General features: G+C 46.1%; 1 protein-coding gene across 41 annotated transcripts in view; it reads right to left on the reverse strand.

Moving 5' to 3' along the window:
• SORBS1 (sorbin and SH3 domain containing 1) overlaps nucleotides 1-23,120 on the reverse strand; it is a 223,791-nt gene that overhangs the window by 105,640 nt on the left and 95,031 nt on the right. For 21 of the 41 annotated variants that reach the window (XM_036027020.1, XM_036027021.1, XM_036027025.1 and 18 more), the window contains 3 exons: nucleotides 11,124-11,175; nucleotides 5,515-5,583; nucleotides 907-1,035 (listed from right to left, as the gene is read on the reverse strand). In XM_036027020.1, the coding sequence (XP_035882913.1) occupies nucleotides 907-1,035; nucleotides 5,515-5,583; nucleotides 11,124-11,133 (208 nt within the window). In that variant the 5' untranslated portion in view covers nucleotides 11,134-11,175. Of the gene's footprint in view, nucleotides 1-906; nucleotides 1,036-3,051; nucleotides 3,148-3,296; nucleotides 3,429-5,514; nucleotides 5,584-11,123; nucleotides 11,176-23,120 lie in introns of those variants that run through there. The other 20 variants (XM_036027024.1, XM_036027027.1, XM_036027031.1 and 17 more) reach the window with 2 other exon arrangements.

Raw genomic sequence — 23,120 nt, forward strand, 5'->3', positions numbered from 1 at the left:
CAAGTCCCTCAGACTTTAAATGTGTTTCAAAGGTGTGACTTACCCAAGGCCAGAAAGCACTCCCCAAGGCAGCGCACGAGGGGCCCACCCCTGACTCTGCTGGTGCAACAAATGCAGCTCGCTCCAGGTGTGGTGCACAACACTTGCCGAATTTCATCCTCACAGTAATGCCATGAGGCAGGTGCAGTCATCAACCTCATTCTACCAATGAGGTTACTAGGGCTGAGAGACTAAATGCCTCATCCAAGGTGGCACAGCCAACAGGTAGTGAAGGACTTGAACACAGATCTATCAGGTTCCAAAGTCCCAGGTTTAAACTTCAACACCATGCTCTAGATGCCCAAGTTTCCCAAGGGATGGGTCAGGGTGGGCAGGTGGGCTTCAGGTGGACTTCTTTCACCTCCCTTTGCTCCTGGTTTGCACTGGCCTCAGAACTGCTCTTTGAACCTGCTTCCTTGGCTGCCAGGTCATTCCCCCAGGCCCGAGCCTGCCGCACCTCCACTTTCCTGGGAGCCAGGTCAGCCAGCTGCTGGCACTTCTCAGTGTCCCCTGGCTGCTTCCCAGCCCCAGCCCTGCCTGGCCCTCAGAGACACCTAACCACTAGCCCATCTCCCCGGTCCCTCCTCATGCCTGCAAGCCATCTTTGTGTTCACCAGCAAGGTCTGCAAAGCCACCAACTCTGTAGCCAAGTTTCTGCTCAATTGTTCCATCAAAAGCTGAACTAAAGTGGTGGTTGCTGAATCAAGTGAGTACCTGTCAGTTCAGGGCATCGATCGCCACCCATCGCAGATGGAACAAGGAGCTGACTGACCCAGGGGCCCCTGGGAGAATCAAGAAGCAGCTGACGAATCCATGCCCTTCCCATGTGGCTTTGGCCACCTGCCCCTAGCAGCAGGGGTAGCGCACCTGGTTTACTTTCCTGTTGTGGGGCTTCCTGAGGGCTCACAGGGCTACTGCTTGGGGTGTCCCTGTAGGAGGATGAGGCCCGGAGAGTCACAGCTCCCTTCCCAGTGCAGACTTTTGTAGGATCCATATCTGAAAAGGAAACATCCAAAAGGGAGCCCTGAATCCAAGGCTCCTAATGAATTAAGCAACAGTCAGCTAGCAACTTGTTAAAGCTGGGGAATGAGATGAACCTGGTTAGAGCCACGCACAGTCTTATGGCGAATGCAGATAAATCTGTGGGTGGTGGAGAGGAACGAACCGCATTTTCAGAGGTTCACCGCCCATCATGAGGTTAGGGAAAACAGAGGCAACTGTGAGTTCTGAGTAAATGTATGAGTTGTAATATCAGCTGAAAACATTTCAAAATGAAAGTGGGTTTATTTCTTTTATTAAATGAAGTTTAGCTTGGTGAGCAGGCGTCTGACCAATTAGTAAGGCACAGTTCAAGAAAGGATTTAGGACAGACTTCTCAAGCTTCCAGGCGAGCTGTCTTATAAAAGGCCAAGCTGGCGATATCAGGAACGAGCACTGCTTCTCACACTTCTCCCATGGGAAAAGGAAAAGAAAGTCTGTATCAGCAAGTCAAAGCCTGAAACGACGAGGCGGGACGTGCTGCCTGGGGAGAGAGCATGTGAGTGAGAGAGCCTCACATTCCAAACTTAATGAAGAAAAGTCACACCAAAGAGAACGGCCAGAAACACTACACCCTTCCACGAACAGTGTTCGCCGCACCCCAGTGGAGCCATCCCTGCGTCCTGACCTCTCCTGCAGTTGACAATGGCCTAATAACAGACCCAGGTCACCTTTCGGAATTCCACCGAGAAGGATTTAAAAATAGGCTTCAAAAGAGCTGGATGCTCATCCTCCAGGAAATCAGTCACAGGAGGCAAGAAGCCGATGCAGACCGCACAGTCCTGGAAGGCACACGTGCTAAGTGTTTCTGCGCAGCTGAGCTGAACTGAATTCCACAGTTCATTTTTTCAAATTGCTCGCAGCACAGCCGGGATCTCTGACCTAAAATCACCAAGCCTGGGTTGTGGGGTAAAGCGTGAGGTGGACGTGGGACAGGATGCGGGCTCGGACGTCCAACGCATCCCCACGCCTGGGCCAGGCAGAGAGAAGCAAGGCCCCTTTGCTCCTTCTTTCCACCCTAGCAGCCTCCTTTCTAACAACTTAGAGCAGTCCTGAGTGTTACAGAAAAGCACAGATCTGCCCCACCGAACACGAAGCACGAAAGCACAATATGTGGCAGAGCGGGCTGAGCCTCTGACTCGTCCAACCCTATCAAGAGGATGAGTGACTGACGTCACAAAACAGCTGGGAAAACTGATCCATAGTCCACGGCCTTCTCACAAGGAAGAGGGGCAAGCTGACAAATCCAGCCCACTCATGGGTCTCTGAATGCACGGCCAGACTTGCCCACTTCCTGAAAGCACCACTGAGACAAAGGGTCACCCGGGCCACACTTGTCCTGCTTCGTACAGAAGGCAGCTATGAGCTGGAGCTGACACCTGAACCTTACCCCTTCTTGCAGAGGAGAAGCAGGAAGTGGCCGCAGGTGAAGGTCGGGGTGGGGAGGGAGTGCTCTGGGAAATGGCCCAGCGAGCTTCACAGAGGTACGTCTATCTAGGTTTGGCAGCTGCTTCAAGTTCAGCCCAATTCAGAGGTTCCCTGGGCAGCCACATTAATTCTCGGGGAGACTGGAATTCTAAATGAAGTACTGGAAGCTGGAAACTTCTAGGGAGAGCCCAAGAAGCCCATGTACCTCAGACCCACACCAGATTAAATGTTTAGCCTCTGGGCTGACCCCTGTCCTAACAAGGGGCAGGGGGGCCAGGTATCTGTCAGTTTGTCTCCAGGCTGGCTGGCTCACAGGAACACACGCGTGCGCGTGCACACACACGCACACACACACACACACACACACACACACACCGAAGAAGAAAAGAAACCACTGCGGAAGTGAGAGGAAATGGCTCCTTAAGCATGCAAGGATTAAGCCTCCAAGTCTTTGTTAGGTGGAAAGAAGGAAGGAAAACCATGCATGATCTGCTAACAATTAAAAAAAAAAAAAAAAAAAAAAGAAACCAACCCAAGGAGAGGTACCTGAAGGGAATACTAGGCCTGAAGAGCTTTTCACTGTCTTCACAGGAATTATTTTAACAGCGGAAATAGAGCGTGCGCGTAAAGGGTCGGCAGCTGCTGCAAACACAAAAGGGTAAATGGTGCCTCCAGAAAGAACATTTGGGAAACACTCAGGCAGTTGAGGAACTGGGCAAGGACAATAGGAGGAAGTTGCCCACATGAAGAGAACACTAGAAAGAGCAGTAGACACAGTAATTTGAATTAACCTGCTTTCTCTGTTTAGAGTTCGGTGCCAGGACGACAGAACCCTCCCTCCAACCGTCACCCACATGCAGTTGGTCAGTGTCTGTGCCTCCTGCCACACCAGGAACTTGCCAAGATTTAGAGACGCAGATGGCCTGGCAAACAGAGGAAGGGGAGAGCAATCAGGACCCAAGCCGCCCCCAAAGAATGTTGGAGTATCTGTGCTGGGGGGGAGGGCTCCAGGAAGGAGAGCCATGGCTCAGGTCCCAGGGGAGTGGAGGAAGGGAAGGGACGCATTGCAGCTGCTTCCCCAGAATCTTAACTTCTGGGGTCCTGTGCCTGCTCCTCTCTGAGCACCCACATGTGCAGCCTGAGGTCCTGACACTCAACTGAGATTCCAGAGAGCTGGGGTAACTTGCCTGGGATGTGGCAAGGGCTGCTGTCTCTCCAATGGCAACAAATAAAGAGAGAGCTCAGGTGCTGTGCACCAACACCACTCCAATGAGCAACACTCGGAGGTCTTTTGGCCTCAGATCCATGTAATAACTGGGGGAAGGGCGGGGGAAGCAGGGCTGTTTAGGAAGCAAGATGGTCACTGATGAATTAGTATTGTGCTGACAAGCCCATCCAGGGGACAGGAGGCAGGGAGGAGCCTCTGCAATAGCCGGTTCACCTTGCAGTCCATCAGGCTGCTATTTCATAGGGCACACAGCAATCATGTGGCCGTCAATAACTAAGTCGATCGTATCAATGCTGCCTGTCTGGAGATACAAACGTGCTTTTACGGCAACCCTGTGGACTGCTCTTTATGACCAGCTGGGAGATTGGCTGGGTTGGAGGGTTTTGTTATGTTACCATTTTCAGAAGAAGAAGCAAGAGGCTCAGAGAGCTGCTCTCAGGGGAAGAGGCTGAGACTAGAGCTCAGCTGGGCTGGCCCTGGGTTCAGCGACCAACTCGGGCCACCACGATGACCTTTAGGTTACATCTGCCTCCTCTCTCCAACCAAAAGTAAGTCTTACTGAAGAGAGGGTGGAATCGACCTCCATCTGCCATCCTCCCCCTGCACCCCTGAAGTCTCTTCTTTCAGTGAATTCATAGGGATGGTGTTGATGGCCCCACAGGTTTTAAAAGCATCAGAGTCCCAACCTCTCCCATGCTCCTCATTGGATGATTAAACCCTCCCCTGGAGCCACTCCATAGGCACCTTCAACACCCCTACATGCAACTTAGCTGAGATCATCCAGGACCCCAAGAACACAGGCCTGTACCACGAGTGCAGAAGGGCGGTGGGCAGGGAGGCACGGAACCTGCCCCGACCCAGCCACCCCCCGTGCCCTGTCCCTCCTGCTCTCTATGCCTCCCCTGTTCAGCTCCCCGACTTTACCCTTGGCCTTGTCTCAAAAGGGATACTTGGCAAACCCAGATAAAAAATGCAAAAGCCCAACATGTCAAACTCTGAAATTACTTAAATACCCAATGATAGAACTTTGGCTCTCCCTCTTTGGCACCATAACATGCAGTGCGATGGAGGCAGAGAGAATCCCTGGAACCCAGAATCTGAAGCAGGAATAATACTGCAGATCCTACAATTCCTCTGTTTCCTAGAAATGGGAGTTTACACCCATGAAGACAAAGGCCTCCCAGGGATGCATGTGAGTGGCAGAACTGGTACTTGAACCTGCATCTTGTCACCCCAACTCACACCACACTGCAGAAGTGATGTGGGCACTGAGCTCTCCGGTCAGCCTCGAGACACCCGGATGAGAGACCACAGGGCAAATGGGACCTCAAAGGTCATCTTATCCGTCACTCATGTCACACTTAAGTTTTTCATCCTAAAGCTTTTAAAAACTGAAAAGATGAAAGGGTGTGTATGAAACTAGTGCCACTGGAATCATTTATTTCAGCAATTCAGGCTCTTGCCTCAGGGTCAAGACTAAAGGTGAAATGCCGGGTAAGGGAAATTTCAGGCTGAAAAACGCCACATGCATGAGGCATGAGGTACGCCTCGGCCTGTGTGTTTGGGAGCTGAGGACCGTTTTCAGTATGTCACCTCTGATTCCTGAGATGCAAGAACATGCTCACTTTTTCAGAAAGTCAGTCTGGGAAATGGGTCTCCAACTCAAGGCCCAATAGGACCAGAGACCAGTCCTGCCAGGCGAGTGGTCCAGGCCCAACATCCTCTGCTCCTCCTACAAACGTTTTCCAGTACCAAGCCGGGCTTCCCTTTCAAAGCCTTACCTCTGTCCTGCCCATTGCTGCCTGGTGCCAACCCGTTCACCACAGCTTTAGAGGCGCCAACGTCACATTCTGAAAGAAAGACAAAAGGCATGAGGCTGAAGATGAGGTCTCCCTCCCCAGCAGACACTGAGTCCCACACAGTGTGAGGCGCTGGGGACACGCAGGCTTCCGCAGGCCTGGGCATGGGCCCCTCCGGCGTCGTGGGAGAATTCTGAGAACCGTGTGCAGCCTGAGGCAGGAGAGAAGGCAAAGCTGTTTGGGGATGGAAGTATGTGGTGGGTGATATAAATTCTCCTGCCTTCTTGCTATGGCTTCATTTTGGACATTTAAAAGAAATCTGCTTAATTCCCTCAAAATGGCGTCTCCTGCCTGACAAAGGCTTATCTCTGCCCATTCAAAGGCCAGCTCACACGCCCCCCCCCCCCCCCCCCCCCCCGTGAGATCAGACTGAGGGTCAGGCGGCTGAAAGCTCAGGCTCCGTGACCCTTTTCTTCGCCCCATCCCACGTCCAGTCGTCAGCAAAACCATGCTGTAGCTCCCTGGACACTGCCCCTCCTCAACCGCCCACTGTCCCAGCTGAGGCTCCTGTGTTATTGTCCCAGAGATGACATGACCCCCTGACCGTTCTCCCTGCTTCCATTCTGTCCCTCCTCGTCCCCACTCCTCAGCCTGCACCGGAGAACACTTTCTAGACCTGGACCTACCCACAGCCCTGGGCCGACAAGCCCCAGGGTACAGGACAGATGAAAACCAAACAGAACAACGCAGTAGGATTTTCTAAAATTCTTCTACTTTAACCTTGCTGTATTTCCTCTCTGCCTTATTTTATTTTATTATTTTTAAAAGATTGTATTTACTTGTTTTTAGAGATGGGAAGAGAGGGAGAGAAACATCAATGTGTGGTTGCCTCTTGCACCCCCCGCCACTGGGGCACCTGGCCGGCAACCCAGGCTTGTGCCCTAGATTGGGAATCAAACCAGTGACCCTTTGGTTTGCAGACCAGCACTCAATCCACTGGGCCACACCAGCCAGTGCTCACCTCTGTTTTAAAAGTAAAAATGTTGGGGTTTAGTCTGGGAATTCAACCATTTATTTATACTATTTGCTTGAAAATAAATGTATTCCAAGTTCCCAAAAATGTACCAATGATTGTTTGGAATACGGTTTTGTAGTAAGTGGGATGACCTGTATCTTGGCATACCTGGTTGTATTTAAATTAATGAATTGGCCTTCTTGATAATTAAAAGCAAACCAACAAGCCCCAAAGGCCAGCAGGCACCTATGGGACAAAGCCTGGGGACATTCACCCTGGACTGGAGGCTCTTCAACCACTGGTCCCAGCTCTCTCACAGCTGCACTGTCCTCCTCCCCCTGCCGGACACACTCACCTCCTCTCACGGCCTGTCAGGTACTTTTAGACCAGTAGGCCTGTTCCTTCAAGGCTCTGGCTTGAGAATGTGCCTCCCCTTTTTTTAAGTTGTGGAAATCCTATGTATCCTGTAGGCAATGCCACCTGCTCTGTGTCTGCTGAGACCTGTCTGAATCCTGCTCAGCTGCAGACACTGAGGCCCTCGCTGCTCACCTTTGTCCCACCCAGAATTGATGGAGGCGGGAAAGAGAAGAGAGGTGGGTGGGCAGACCCTGCCACCCAAGAACATGTGACCAGTGTGCTTGGAGTGACCCTTAATAGCCAAAAGCCAACCAATCATAACAGCTATGGTCTTTTAAATGTCTGTGTGGCTGGATCTGAGGAGCTATGCTAAGCATTCCATAATTAGCCTCTCATTTTGTCCCTAAGACTCAGGGCTCTGGAGTTCGGTATTAGGAATTGCTATTTAATAAATAAAAAATCTGAGGCTCAGAGAAGATGCCAGGCTCTAAGGTCATGAAGCTGGAATTTGAACTCTGGTCTGTTCCATCCACAGGCTGTCTTGTTCATCCCTGACTGGGATAAACACTTTTTTAAAAAGATTTTATTTATTTTTAGAGAGAGGGGAAGAGAGGGAGAAAGTGAGGGAGAGAAGCATCGATGTGCGAGAGAAACATCAATCGCTTGCCTCTCACACCCGGGCCAGGGACAGAACCAGGAACGGAGCTGGAATTGAAACAGTGACTTTCTGCTGTGCGGGATGATGCCCGACCAACTGACCCACACTGGTCAGGGAAAACACTTTTTATTTTTAAAATTAAAAATATTTTGTATACATATATGTCAGATATATTCTATATAAAATGCTTTATGTATACATATGTAAACTAGATACATTCTGTATTATATATATTCTATAGAATATGTTGGGTTGATATATCTCCTACTTCCCTAAATACTAGCTACTTCCCTAAATGCTAGCACTGAAGCCCTGTCCCAAACCCCAGCAGCTCACTTTACTGAGACAAGGTCACCCCACCTGTCCTTAACAATCAGCCTCCCCAACACAAACTACCCCCACAGGCCCTCCTGGATGCTCCTGGATGCGGACAGGGGCAGGGCCCACTGCTCCTCCTACCAGCTGCCTGGACAGGCCCCCCAAGCTCCGTTCTGTTTACTGCCTTCGACCCACCCACGGATGAAGGCCAGTTCCCCCAGAGGCCAACGTCTCCCTTGCACCTCTGTTACTGGGGTGGGTGAAAGGAGGGTGTGGCAATAAGGCCAGAAATCCAAGTAAAAGAAACATCACAGGTTCTATCACCCCACCTGTCCTTTGACTATCCCTTTCCCCACACACCTGTCCAATTTTTCTTGGCTGTCTTCTTTCTAGGACCGTAGACTTGGCTTTGGGTCCCTCAAGCCAGCATCAGAGCAGCCTCTGAGCTTCCACCAGGTCTAGCTCCATGTCTTTCCTCTCCTTTTTTCCCTTCTATTAATTAAACACAGCTAACTTAAAGAAATTTTGCAAAATCATTCCATCCCCTTAGACTCAAACTCTGCAGCACAGTGATGTCCAACATTACTATGGGTTTGCCCCAGCTCCTACTCACTAACCAGTGATCCCAAATTATTAACCACTCAGGGCCTCAGTTTCCCCATCTGAAGAATGGGAGAAGTAAACCATGCCCACCTTTGTGGGTCTGCCAGGAGAGCGAAATGAGATAATGCAAAGTACCTACCTCGGTGACTGGCAGCCAGTCCTGACTCGGAGTAAGAATGTAACAGGGTGCAGCCAAGAGGGGGGCCCCAAATAGGGATTTGTAATGGGGTCCAGAACTCAAGGTGTCCAGGAAATTTTTAGAAAAAAAATATATAGGATGTCCTCACCCCCACAAATCTGAGCTGATTCTTCCAGTAAAGCTGGAAGAATACAGGAATGCTGGCTGGTGTAACTGATTATAGGGGGAGTCGGAAATGGGGCTGCAGAGGAAGACTGGCGCTGGGATTTAAACCCAGGCGCAGCAGCCATGCCAAGGAGAGGACCCCACAGCTGGGGCAGTAGGGGGCGAGTAGGTGGCTTTGGGGTGCTCCTTTTTGCCACGTGACTTAGGAAGCAGGAGAGACTTTGCCTGGAAGAAAAGGGGTGAAAGGACTCTTGCTGGTGGGCCATGAGAAGGTGCCACATGGCTTTGTATTAACTGGAGATCCTGGCGGCGACACAACTGATGATGCCGGGAGCCTGAATCACGGACTTCTACTTCTTTTCCTGAGATACGGTGCCCCGGACTGGGCAGAGGGAGAAGGAAGGACTGTGCATTTGTAGGTATTCTAAAGGATTCTAGTGTTTTAATGAAGACATTAAGTCATTACTCTAAGTCTGTATAGTTTTAAAATAAATAATTCCTTTCCTTTTCACCAATCTCTGGCATTGAGAGGTGTCTTTCCTCTGGCGGCAGGCAAAGTGAACTTAGTATGGAAGGAACCCCTGGAGAAAAAAGGGGGGCCTTTTCAGTAATAGCATATTGTATACCCCGCCCCCGGTCTGTTCTGTAACAAGAAGAATCCATCATTTTCATGCTGCTCAGTCTGCCAGAGGTTAAAAGAAATGTTTTCTACATAGCTGCTCTCTTCCCAATGATCATTTTAATATTGGCATAATATTCCATCAAGTAAGTACACAGAATGAACCTACTGATTCCCCACCTTCCTTTGGATGTTTTTGTTACCTTCGAATGAAGACAGACATTTCCAAGAGTGGGATTATCAGGTCAGAGGGTCCAGACTTTTTGGACTCTGGCTGTGCAAAGCCTCCCTCCAGCACCACACCCGAGAGCGAGACCCTGGGGAAAAGTCCCACAGGGACTCCCACACCCTCGGCCTCGTGCTCAGCCCCTCCCTTCCTACTTCTTCTGCCCTTTATTCTGCTGGGAGTAAGCAGCAATGCCAGTTTAGGCTAATTCTGATATTAGAAGAACAAAAAACTTTAGGCTGCAGAATAAAAGTTTTAAAAAAATGACAACAGAGACAAAAAGTTAAACAAAAACACAAAACAAGTTACAAAGCAGGAACTCCTGGTGCTACCTGAATCCACCTGGAAGGGAAACGTGTGCAGCCTTCTCCTGCACAGCAGAAGCACGGGCGACACCCGGGAGCAGTGAGTCCTCCTTGAAAGGAGGAAACCGGGGCTGATAACCTTCGGGCGGAACACCGGCCAAGCCTTGGGCAGGGTGCTCAGTGCACCAGAAGCACTGCCTCACTTAATCATCACACAGTGCCAGCGAGCTGGCACTCTTAGGATGGCCACTTTACAGAGGATGCGGAGAAGGGTCTACCACAGGCCCAAGGTCACACAGGTAGCACCTGAGGAAGCCGAGCTGTGGCCCTGATTGGCTCAGGACCTGGCTAAAGGGCACTCTGTGCAAACAAACAGGAAGCCTTGTTTTTCACCCACAGAGGTCTCTGGTAACACCCTGGAAATAACGCAGGATTAGAGCACCCTTGACCGAGCTATCCCCTCGTCATCCCTCCACCCCTGGTGCCTCCAGGTCGTGGGAGGCTGCAGGCAGGCTCAGTAGCTAAGGCAGGCCTTCATCTCCAGATGGAAGCATCTCATCCTCCAATTCAGGGCTGGAAAGCAGACAGCTCTTGGCCGCACAATGAGCAAGAACACATTCCCTTCTCATCTTCCCCAGCCCGTACTTTCCACGCCAGCTCTACATTAAACACACTCAAAACCAGTCATTTGTTTAGGTCTCACAAAAGGGCGAGCGAAGGGCTCTGCCAGCCAGGATGAAGGCCGTGTTAGATTAACTCGCACCCTGGGGCAATTATGGCCAATCTGTTTACTTTCACTGCCGTCACTGGGATTAAGAAAGCCTTTGGGGTGTACACACGTCAAATTTTTATCGAATTGTATACTTAAAATATCTGCAGTTTATTGTATCCCAATTATATCTCAATAAAGTTGTTAAAATGGAGGGAAAGGAAGCTATTATAGAGGTCAGGATATGTGCATACAGAGTGTGTGGCACAGTTCCTGTCACGTGGTAGATAATGAATCCATAATAATGAATGTGATGACAGTGATGATGATGGTTTATGACAAAGCTTTGGCACTCACCCAGGTCTCAAAAACTAAAAAATGCAGTGCAGTTGGGACTTTCAGAGTAAGGAGGAAATCTGGGTAAACTGCCCAGTTGTGTAGATTTGTCCAGAACAAAACAGGTTTTAAATGACTTACCAGAACTCATGGTGGTGACAGGACAAGTCTGCAACTGGGGCTCTGCACGGCTCTGCAGAAAAACACATACCACACAACGGCAGCGATGAGCAGCAGGTTCAAGACAAATCCCCATGGTTCACGTTAAAAATGAGAATAACATATACATCCTTGACCAGACAGAGTGGAAATGGGAGTCAGCGTGGCCAGGCTCCTGGTTCCTGGTCTGCTCCGCACCGACAGGACCTTGGGCACACCACTCAGCCTTCCTGGCCTCAGTTTTGTTACCCATACTTGGTCTCAGTATTATCCAAGGTCTCTTCCAGCTCTAAAATTCCATTAAAGCCCTCAAGTTACGGCAGTGCACATAGGTCAGGGAGAGATTGAAGGAAAGAGCCACATTTTGGGAGAAAGTTAAAATCACAATATTATTGGGGGTTAATAGTAACAACAACAGCAGCAATAAAGACAGCTTATTAGGCACAGGGAAATGTTCTAGATGCTTTCAATAAATTAGTTCATTTGCTCTTCACAACGACCCTACAAGGTAAGCTCTACTGTCATATTAGCTCATACAGATGAGGAAACCGAGGTACAGAGAGGTGAACAGCTTGCCTGCCGATGTAGCAGAGTGGCTGCTGGAGCCCGGACAGCCTGACTTGAAAGCCCAGGCTCGCAGGCGCTACACTGACCACTGAAATTCAAATGGACCACCCTCTTATTCAGTGAAGTCTTATCCTTGGGCCCCAGTAACCACTGATCTGCTTTATGTCACCACAGTTTCTTCTCTTCTAGAACTTTATATAAATAGTACCATAGTGCATGTAATCTTTGTACCTGGCTTTGCCTGCTTAGCATAACACAATTTAGCATTTGACCATATATATGTGGGTCCTTTTCTGGACTTCATTCTGTTCCACTGATCTGTCTTAATCCAATAACTCACGGTCTTGATTACTATAACTTTACAGTAAGTCTTGATATAGGTCATGTCAGTCTTCCAACTTTGTTCTTTCTCAAAATTGCTTTGGTTCTTCTAGGACCTTTGATTTTCATATAAAGTTTAGAATCATCTTGTCAACTTCTACCAAAAACAAAAACAACAAAGAAGAAGAAGAAGAAGAAGAAACCTGCTAGAATTTTTATTGTGATCATGTTGAATCTATACATTAATCTGGGGGAAATTACCATTTTAACAACATTGAATTTTCCAATTCATGAGAACAGGCTATCTCCCTTCTTATGCAAGTCTTCTTTAACTCCTCTCAGCAGTGTTTTGTGATGCTCAGACTGCAGGTCTCACACGTATTCTGAACAGGAAGGTACAGCTGAACATCTGAAGGACAATCTGAAGAGCGAGTCTCCAGGATATGTGGCTCCTTGCTATTTAAAGAGTGGTCTGCAGACCAGAGGCACTGGCATTGGCTGGGAGCTTATTAAAAATGCAGAACCTTAGTCTCTACACCAACTGAATCAGAATCTGCATTTTAAAAAGACCCCCAGCTGGTCCCTGGGCAGTTTAAAGTATGAGAAGCAACAATGTAGAGGAAACCAACTCCTAGGTTGATAAACTCTGTAATAAAAAGGTCCAGGTATGGATTGAAGGTCTGCACAAGGAGACATGCTTTAGCTTCCTTTTGACATGGGCACTGTTTCCTTTCTGGGTGGCTGCCTTGATCACTACCCTTGGAATTGACCCAGGAGAATGCTCAGGGCAACAATGAAGTCATTCCAAGTCCTATGCAGCCCAAATCAGCAATACTTTGCCTCTGTCACTGTCAGTACACCTGAGACTACCCTTGACCCTCAAGAGCCCCTCAGATCATTGTCTAAGTGGTGGAAACATTTGTTTTCTCAGTCAAGGAACACAACCCTCTGTGTTCTCTAAGCCCAGTGGTTTCCAGTCCTGGTTTTATGATACTTTAGTTTTCTTCCCAGGACCGAGAGGGCTGTTGTGGCCCTGACCAGTGTGGCTCACTTGGTTGGGCGTCGTCCTGTACAGTGAAAGGTCATGGGTTCAATTCCCCTTCAGGGCATATGCCTAGGTCACAGGTTCGGTCCCTGTTCAGAACATGTACTAAAGGCAACTGAGTGATGTTTCTCTCTCACATTGATGTTTCTCTCCCTCTTTTTCTCCCTCCCTTCCCCTCTCTCTAAAAATTAAATACATTTAAATAAATGAGTGAATAAATTTAAAAAGGGGGGCTGTTCGATAGCATCCAAACATTTGTATTTTAAAGATAATTTTAGTAATCAATTTTATTATGTTAAGGTTTTATGCATTCAACTTTTAAGGCATTATTGAAGAAATGGTATTAATTCAACCATGGAGCTATCTTAATAGCTTTATAGTCCTTCTGCCTTTAGCTATCTGCATAAATAACATTTACATAGTCGTAACCATAATGTCTGGACATTTTTGTGTTCTTTTTTTTTTAATTGTCACCCAAGGATACATTCACTGATTTTAGAGACAGAGGAAGGGATAGAGAAAGAGAGAGAGAGAGAGAGAGACATCGATGTGAGAGAGAAACGTCAATCAGTTGCCTCCCACAAGTGCCCTGAATTGGGGATCAAACCAACAGTCCAGGTATGTGCCCCAACTAGGAATTGAACCCATAACTTTTTGGTGTATAGGATGATGCCATCTGGCCAGGGCCCAACTTTTAAATTAAATATTTCATTAACATTTCCTGGATTTTTACAGTCATTATATCCATCATTTTAATGGCTCTATAATATTTCATAGTAATAACACTCCATAATTTATTTACCAATTCCCTCTGTATAGTTTATTTTAATCCATCTTAATTTTACAAATAAGTATGCAGCATGACAGCATGCTTAGGCGGGGAAGAGACTAATGGAAATATCCTATAAAGCAAACACAAAGGATGTCTCGTCTCACAAGTGATGAGTAATCATCATCACATGTGGGTAGTCCTTTGTCCATTTTATATTCTTTAATATGCACACTAGTGATTTCTAAGTGTCAGCCCTTTCTTATTTACAAACTAATCTAAAGTACACATGGTCAGGGATAACATCCCAAATACTATCCGTTGCTTTGACACAAACGTCCACCAACCACAGTAGATGCCACTGCAGCTCTCTGGGAGGCCATCCCTGTATCAGGTACTAACCATTCAGTGGTTGGGTTGGAAGGAGAAATCCCTGGCCAGGTATCTCAGTTGGTTAGAGTATTGTCCCCATATGCCAAGGTTGCATGTTCCATCCCTGGTCAGGGCACATAGAAGAAGTAACCAATGAATGTATAAATAAGTGGAACAAAAAAAAATCTGTCTCTCTTTCTCAAATCTACAATAAATATTTTTTTTAAAAAGATGAAAGGAGAGTGGGCCCAGAGTGACAGGACACTCTTCTGATGACAGTGTAGGTGATAGTGACAATGTATAGGGGAGTAGCAGCTCTGCACATGAAGACTTTTGGGGACTAGGTTCTGCTGCATGCTGTCACTTGGTGATTGATTGAATCTGCAGCAGGTGACACGAAGGCGCAGTGGGCAGTTTTAAATAAAAACTGCAGCAAGAATGGCAGTGGCAGCTGTGCCAAGGATGGTGCCCAGAGTCCAGTCCTCACCAGTGGTAGCGACAGCAGTGACACCCTACCCAGACTATTCCAGGGCCTGATTTTGGCTCTGATTCCAGCCAACTCAGCCTCCTTGAATTCCTGCCCCTGTTCTGAGTGCCATTCTCCAGCTTCCCATAAACTCAGAACCACCCAAGGTCTTGCCAATAAATCCCTTTTCAGTGTGAGTTAACCAGGGGTGCTTTCTGGTGGTTCTGCAACACAAGAACCTTGACCGGCAGAGATGAGGGGGAGGAGGGCGTCCCAAAGGTTTCACTGGGAAAGGAGAGCCTTCATTCCTCTCTCCTGCAATATGGCCAGCCAGATCCGAATCCCAAGTGGCTCAGCAAATGGTTTTGTCAGCGGATGCATCCAGGAAAATGCACAAACCCAGCCTGACCGTAAGAATGCTAAGCGCTTTGAAAGTCATAATCCAGTCTCTACTGTTTATTTGGACATAGTACAAGCTATTACAATCATATGTAGAATGTGAGAGTTTATTTTACATAGAAACCTGTGACACTTAATATTTATTTAAAAACTAAGCTGTAAAGAGCTTAATCTGGTTGAGAACATGATGGCACCTCTTTGGAATCTCTCCCATTGGTCTGCTCCAAAGGAGGCAGGCACCTTTGGGTAAAAGCCAAACATGAACAGCGCCATCTAGTGGCAAAACTGGACTGGTTTCCCCCAATGGGTTGCAGGAAGCTACACAGTTGAGTGTCACAGTTTGGGTGGGCCAGTGAGGGTCAAGCCACCATTCCGCCCACAGGCTGTGGGACCTACCGTACTTGGTCAAAGCACTGCTGCATCAACACAAACATTCCACCAGAAGAACAAGATGTGAAGTAGCCAGACTTGTTAAGAATGCATCTAGATAATGAACAGTTCTGCATGGTCCCTCCCTAATTCCACGACCCTGTAATTCTGAGATGACACAGAATGAAAAATTACTGAAAAGCAAAAGTTATACTCCTGCTTCCAGCTTATGAAACAGGATTCAATAACTAAATATGGGTCTTTTGTTGGGGAAGGAAAGAAGGTCCTTATATGGGTGGTTCAGGGATATATGTATGACCAGGAAGGAATTGAGTTTGCCTATAAACACGAGCTCAAGGTTCAGCAAAGCTTCTTAGAAGAGAATAAGCCTTCGGTTGGCCTCTCAACACAGCATGCTCTAGCTTCACCGATGCACAGCAGCATTTTGCCTCCATGAGCCACCCTCACCCCTCTGCACACACACAAGACTGTAAGTTTCCGGAGCAGAGACACTGGCATCCTCAGGACCAAGCATACAGTGGGTGCGCAGTCATGAACTTGGCCCTTCTCTCTATTTTGTCTTCAGGACCTAAGTTTGGAGTCTTGTCTTCGAGATAACCAGACTGTCCTTAACTCCACTGCAGCTGCTTAAAAGGAAGCTAGCTCCCCACTCTGACCAAACCCTGGTTCTACTCTAGCTTTGAAATGCAATCTGGGACTTGATATATTTGCAGTTACTTCCAATGGCTTGAAAAGAATAGAGGCAGGTCACAAAGCCTTATTGCTTTAAACTTGGCTGATCCACCACAAAGTCATGCTTCTCCAATTTGACAGCTCATCCTCTTCTCAATCTCTATTGATGTCATTTTTCTTCAAATGCACTCTCTACAGTGTTGTGCAGAGGCTCCTCAGAAAGCCAGAAAAGACAAACACTGAGTCACTAACACTTCCTTTTCAAGGAGAGGAAGTTAGAATAAGCTCGACCCTGACATTAACTTCAGTCTGGAATCCCATAACATGGCTGGTGGCTCAGAACACAGCAAACACAGGATTTCTGTGAAACGATCGATGATCCTGGAGAGTGAGCGATAGGAAAACACATCAGAAAGGCCACCCCCCACATCCTCCCATTTCCTCCTGGAGTCCCTCCAACACAGTTTCCGTTCTAACCAATTATCTGAAATGGCCTTCAGAAAGGTTTCCAGTGCACACACACGGCCAAGCCCAATGAATTGTGCCCTGACCGGGGCCTCACTGACCTTTCCACTGAATGTAAGACAGTTAACTCCTTCCTCCTCCCACAGTCACTTTCTGGTCCTGATCTCTAAGTGTCACTGTGCACTGGTTTACCTTCTGTGATCCTTCTAGGAGTTTAAGAGCTGGGGATCCCTGGCTAGTCCTCATTCCTTTCTGACGACACACTCACTCCCTTGAGGATTTCATCTGGAATGTTAGAACCAGAGGATCCATGCAGGTTACAGAGTCCTCACTTCAACCAGGGTAGCTGTGCTTTTGACAATTTCATTCATTTGTACTTCCTGAGCTTTCCTTGGATAAATGGGTTCTATAGCTATAAAAAAAAGTTTGTGAACCAGAAATCTATTCTCCCCCTTATTATTTAGGAGCAAAAACAGATTCAGAAAAGCTTCCCTCTGTCTTGCTTTATACTCCTCTTAAACCCACTCTCCCATCCCTCTTCTAACTCCCTCAGAGTGCCTTCGGCCTCTTGGCAACAGAATCTGAATTCCAGATGAAGCCCTCCATAGCTGACAGACTGGGCAGTGTCATTTTCCCCTTTAGAACCTTTTGATATCACACTAAACAATGCAAAGTCCTGATAATGAACTGCCAGGACCAACTGAACCCATCACTCACCTCTCCCCACCTTCCCTCCCAGTCTCCGCTCCTCCAGTCAGGCCTCATACACAAAGTCCACCAGACAGTGAGTACCTTCAGGCAGAGCAGTGTCTTGTTTATCTCTATTCTAACACCTACTAAGGCACCCAGCACAGAGCAAACACCCAATCAATATCAGTGTGGAGTGAATGGCTGTCCCTTGCATATGCCTGAGTGCCCTGCTTTCTCCTCTTTTCCTTGCCACGTCCTCCACCCAACACCTGATAAATTGCCTAGTCTTGTCATCTCTTCCATCTTCATGACTCATGTGTCCTAGCCACCTCTGCTTTTCCATCCGCACACTCACCATTCTATTCCATCAACTCATTCTCAGACCATTACAATAGCCTAATAAGGCTCAGACGCACCCTCATAGTCCGTGTACTGCCACATTCTGGCTTCAGCAGTGAAAGAGTTCCTGGGACAGATTTCAATGGGGGAGAAAATCTACAGGGCCCCTCTGAGCTCAGGGGGGTTGGCTTGGCATTATGGGGCAAAAGAAAAAAGGCGGTGGAGCTCCTAAGAAAGAATAATGCATCTAAAACACAGATCTGTTGATACCATTCAAACAGCATTTCTTCAGCACCGACTATGCACCCAGGGCAGAGCTTGGCCCAGAGGACACCAACATGAATGTGACGCAGCTGTTGTCTTTGAGGCTATCACAGAGTGACAGGGTGACAGACATAGCCCCTTGAAACATAATAATACAATGGGCAACCCTTCTGCTAGCAACCTGACCGAAGTGTTATGGGAACACAGAAAGAAAAGGAATGAATTCCACATCGGAGAGAGAATCAAGGAAAGAACAAATGCTAAAATTTAAAAATGTTCAATGCCATGCCTTCTAAAAATGATCTACAATGACACACTTTGGGAAACACTAGTCTAAAACATCAAGTCCAAATTCTTTAATGTACCATAAAACCCTATAAGATGAGATTTCAAGGACTTTCCCAGTCTCATTTCCCCATATCTCCAATAAGCCCCAAGCTCCACATTCACCGTATGTGCCACTCCTACTGACCCCTGACAAGATTTCCTGATTCTGGGTCTTTAATCCCCTTGTTTCTTCCCAGTAAGGACCCTCCTCTCACCTCCCCACACTTTAAGGCCAATCCCAATAGTCAGATCCACCTGGCCCACAACTAAAGGTTTTTATTTTGGTTTAGTTTTGTTTTTTAACCCCCCATTAAAATTCATGATGATAAGAAACTCATTTTAATGAGACTTATTTGTAATCAAAGGATTCCGAAATCCCATGCCCAGGTCTCAATGAGACCATCACACCTTCATCCCAGGGCCATGCCAGAGAAAGGGCATCCAGAGCAAGAGAGTTAACTACCAATCAGTCTGCAAGCATTTTTAACCTTCCATATCTAAATGAAGCCTTTAAATGAACATACAAAGTTGATGCTGTCAAAAAAATTACCAACAACCAAAGTATAGCCCCCAAATAGCTTAAAGTCTTATGAAAGCAATATTATTTGAACTTCAGACAATAGACTTTAAGAGATAACCTGTAATCATAGATTATTTATATATTATAATGCATGGTTTACAGCAAGCATAATAGAGGGTTAATATCCTTTTTTTTAAAATCCTCACCCAACGATCTTTTTTTTTCATTGCTTTTGGAGAGAAAGGAAGGGAAGAGGGAAACATTGATGTGAGAGAAAAACATCAATCAATTGCCTCCTACACACGCCCAGACTGGGGACTGAACCCACAATCTAGGTATATGCCCTGACTGAGAATCAAACCTGTAACGTTTTGGTTACAGGGCAATGCTCCTAACAACTGAGCCACACCAGCCAGGGCAGGTTAATACCCTTAGTTTACAGCATACTTATACTTATTGCCAAGAAGTATAAAATTTACTAAAAGTAAAAAAACTTAAAAGACATGAAGAAGTAATTCCCAGAAGAAAAAATGCAAATCTGAGAAAATGTTTACTTAACATGATTAATTTTAGAAAACATTCAAATAATGACTAATCCTTTTTTCCACAAATCCTTTTTTCCTTCTTAAATTAGTCCACAAATTTAAAAACATTAATATTCAATGTGGACAAATGCAAAGATGCTGACATTTTCCTATACAGGCGGTGACACCATAGATTGTTACTACTGTTTCCAGCACGGCGTATCAGGAGCTATGCACCTGGTACCCTTGGTGCTTCAGGGAAATCTCACCTGAAGAAAGAACCCCAAGTGACAATAAAGTAATGCAGACAGTAGTGTTTGTCACAGATTTATTAAGGGTAGTGAGAACTTAGTAACACTCCAGTATTCAGTGACAGTGGACCAGACCAACTACATGGCCATGCACTCCTGTGTGGACTGTTGAATAGTTATGAAAATAAATGGTTATACGGACCACACAATACAGGAAAAGACTTCTTATCATAAGATTAGGTGAATAAAGCAAGGCATAGGTCTGTTTGACATTTGTGATTATAATTACATAAAAAACAAAACATATGCACATATTTGAAAGGAAATACGCCCAAATTCTAGTAATGATGTGGTAATGTGGCATTACAGGTAACCTTATTTCATTCATATTTTCCACTCTGTTTATGAGATAGTTATAATATTTTTTTAAGTGAAAAGTGATTTTTTTCATGCCTGGCATTTGATATGCAATTGTTTAATCTTTAGAACTTTCAGGAGAAAATTCTAGGAGACAAGCTTTTAAAAATTGCCACTAACAATCTTGCCCATTAGAACATAGCAATCTTCCACATGACGCAATCTTCCACAGAACTAATGGCAAACACCCCAAATGTGGAATTTCAACATGAATTGCCAGTGATTGCTTTTGTTTAATGAAGCCAAACTACTCCCATGCAGTGTCTTATGAGGACGGGGTTGGATGGGGTTGGGTGGGGTGGGGATGAACTGACTAGAATGTTCAGCCAGATTTCCTAAAGAAGCAATTGCACTGAAAGGTTTCGTCTTAAAATAGTCCACCAAGGCTGCCAGGTGACAACACACACTGCACCCCACTGCTCCCTAGGACTCTGGTTGCCAGTTCCCTGCTCCCGACCCGACTTCATGGCATTCCACAGCCCTGAGCTCCTTCTCAAACTCTTTATATGTACAACTCCGGGCACACAGAGTTTCTGAAACATGCATTGTTAACCAGGATGAGTCTTCAATACAAGAACTGGCCCGTTTGTGTTTCCCAAATATGGCTGTGTCCACGGAGCCAAACCCAAGCTGTCTGACGGCAGCATCGGGATGCGCGGAGCCCTTCTCTCAGACAAGCTAGATGATTCAAACGAGGGCAGATGCGCAAACTCATTAGATAAAAGTCAAACGTCTTAGCTCTATTTCAACTGTGAACACAAAACCTCAAACTAATAAAGGCAAGCCCTGGCCATGGATGACACCCTTCTTCTGAAGTGGCCACCACGTCATGTCTCCCTGTAGAGAAAGCATGAATGAAAGCATTCTGAATTCTCAGGAGAGTCAAGACTGGGCTGTAGTCTACAGTACAGGGAAAGGGGACTGAGATGTTACTGTGTGTGGTTTAACAAAAACCTCAACAAATCTGAAAACAGTCTGTTAGACGTTGAGAACAAGGAAGAAGGGTGGGTTTGATATGGCAGGAGAGATGTCCACTCTTACAGACAATCCACAGTTCAACTTTTCTTTTAAACCACAAAACTGCTCAGGCTACGTGCTTGCCACACCATGCATCACACAGACATCTGCAGAGCAGGCCCACAGCAAGCTCGGGAATGGGGGAACAGAAGTTCCATTCAGTGAAAGGCCTCAAGTACCTCGATTCACAATCTGGCGCATTCAGGAATTGTTTGTTTTCTTTAAGAAGTTCTGAAGTTTTACTGAGTGTGTACTGACCTAGCAAAAAGCCAACATGAAACACTGAAAACATTATCTTTTCTAAGAAAGCCTCTCTTCTTGGTGGCATTTATTTGGGAACTGGGGTGGAACACACACAGGCAGGCCCAGAATCAATAATCCCTGAACTCGGGCCATGCTGAGGCCTGCGAAGACCATTAGTGCCCACCTGCCAAGACCGTGAGACTCCGGCTTCCACGAACCACACAGTGAGCTCCAGTACATTAGCCACTTTTCTCTACTTTCTTAATTTTATCCTGCACTGATTTTAAGCAATTTTTCAATATATCAGGCAAAAGAGTTACATTGAAGCATTTGAGAACACAGTGCAAATTTCTGAAGCAGGTTTTTTTCAAAATAAGCAAAGATCACTAAAATATTCAATGTAGTGCCAAACTCGTAGCAAACATTCAATCAAAATGTATTTAAGAAAATCTATGTTGTCTCTTAGACCAGGCTACCTGGAAATAGATTGGCATCTATTGCACATTTACATACTGATAAATAAAAAATTTAACTACGTGCCCACATATACATGCACACACACTTCCAACTTCAGTTGCTCTATGTGTATCCAACTACATCGATGATCACTTTGAACGTCAATGGTCTAAATGCACCATTTAAAAGACATTGTCAGAGTGGATCAAAAACTAGACCCAACTGCATGCTGTCTGTAAGAAACCCACTTTAACTATAAAGATATACATAGATTAAAAATAAATGGATGGAGAAAAAATATGTCATGTTAATAGCTGGTACATGTGCTCAGTGGCTCTGAAAGAATAAACAAAACAAAATAGGGTCAGAAGAACTGGTCTTGAATCCAAACTCTGCCAGGGCTCTGAGCCCCTTAAATGCTTTATATGTACAACTCTGGGCACACAAAGTTTCATTTTTGTCAGGGCTGTACAAATTGGCAAAACCCTTAATTCCTCAGAGTTTAACTTATCTATAAAACGGAATACCTAAATTAGTAAGGTGTTTCTAAAATTAAAATGTAAAATATATATGAGCTCTGGCCAAGTGGCTCAGTTGGTTGGAGCATCCCAAAAGATTGCAGGTTTGATCCCTGGTCAGAGCACATACCTAAGTTGCAAGTTTGATCCCTAGCTAGGGTGCATATGGGAGACATCAGATGGATATTTCTCTCCTTCTCTGTCTCCCTTCTTCTCTCTCGAAAATCAATAAACATATCCTCCAGTGAGGATTAAAGAAATAGGCTTAAGCCTATTTAAACATACATATATATATGAAACATTCTATATTGTTGTATTATAAAAGTATTCTAGCCAAGAAGGTGCTGGTCTAGTGCTATTATCCTTTGTGTATTACTTTAATAGACTGTTTAATATAATCATTGTGTAACTTATTGTGAGGTTGATATTACCAGCACTAACCTGCACAAAACGTCAGGCTTCTCTAACTGAAGTAGCATCTAAGAACCAAGGCATCCATTTCTGGCTCTGCCTTCCTATGCAAAGCCAGGCAGTGAAGGGCACTCTTAATAAAGGTGTCAGGGACAAACCCTGAGAATATTATGCTCAGGGAATAAGCTAAAGAGTATATGACGCCACTTACATGAAGTAGCTAGAGTAGTCAAACTCCCAGACCGAAAGTAGAACGGCTGCCAGGAGCTGGGGGACCAGGGAGGAAGGGGCGTTGTTGAATGGATATAGAGGTTCTGTTCTGCAAGCTGAGAAGAGTTCTAGATGGATGGTGGTGGTAGAGGTGGTTGCACAACAATGTGAATGTACTTAATACCATTGAACTATGTGCTTAAAAAATAGTTAGGATGTTAAATTTTACATTATGTGTGCTTTACCACAATAAAAAAAAATTTTTAAAAAGAATGACTTCGGCCCTGGCTGGCATAGCTCAGTGGATTGAGCGCGGGCTGGGAACC

This window comes from Phyllostomus discolor, chromosome 5 (assembly GCF_004126475.2).
Source record: "Phyllostomus discolor isolate MPI-MPIP mPhyDis1 chromosome 5, mPhyDis1.pri.v3, whole genome shotgun sequence".
In the NCBI taxonomy this organism is placed as follows: Eukaryota; Metazoa; Chordata; class Mammalia; order Chiroptera; family Phyllostomidae; genus Phyllostomus; species Phyllostomus discolor.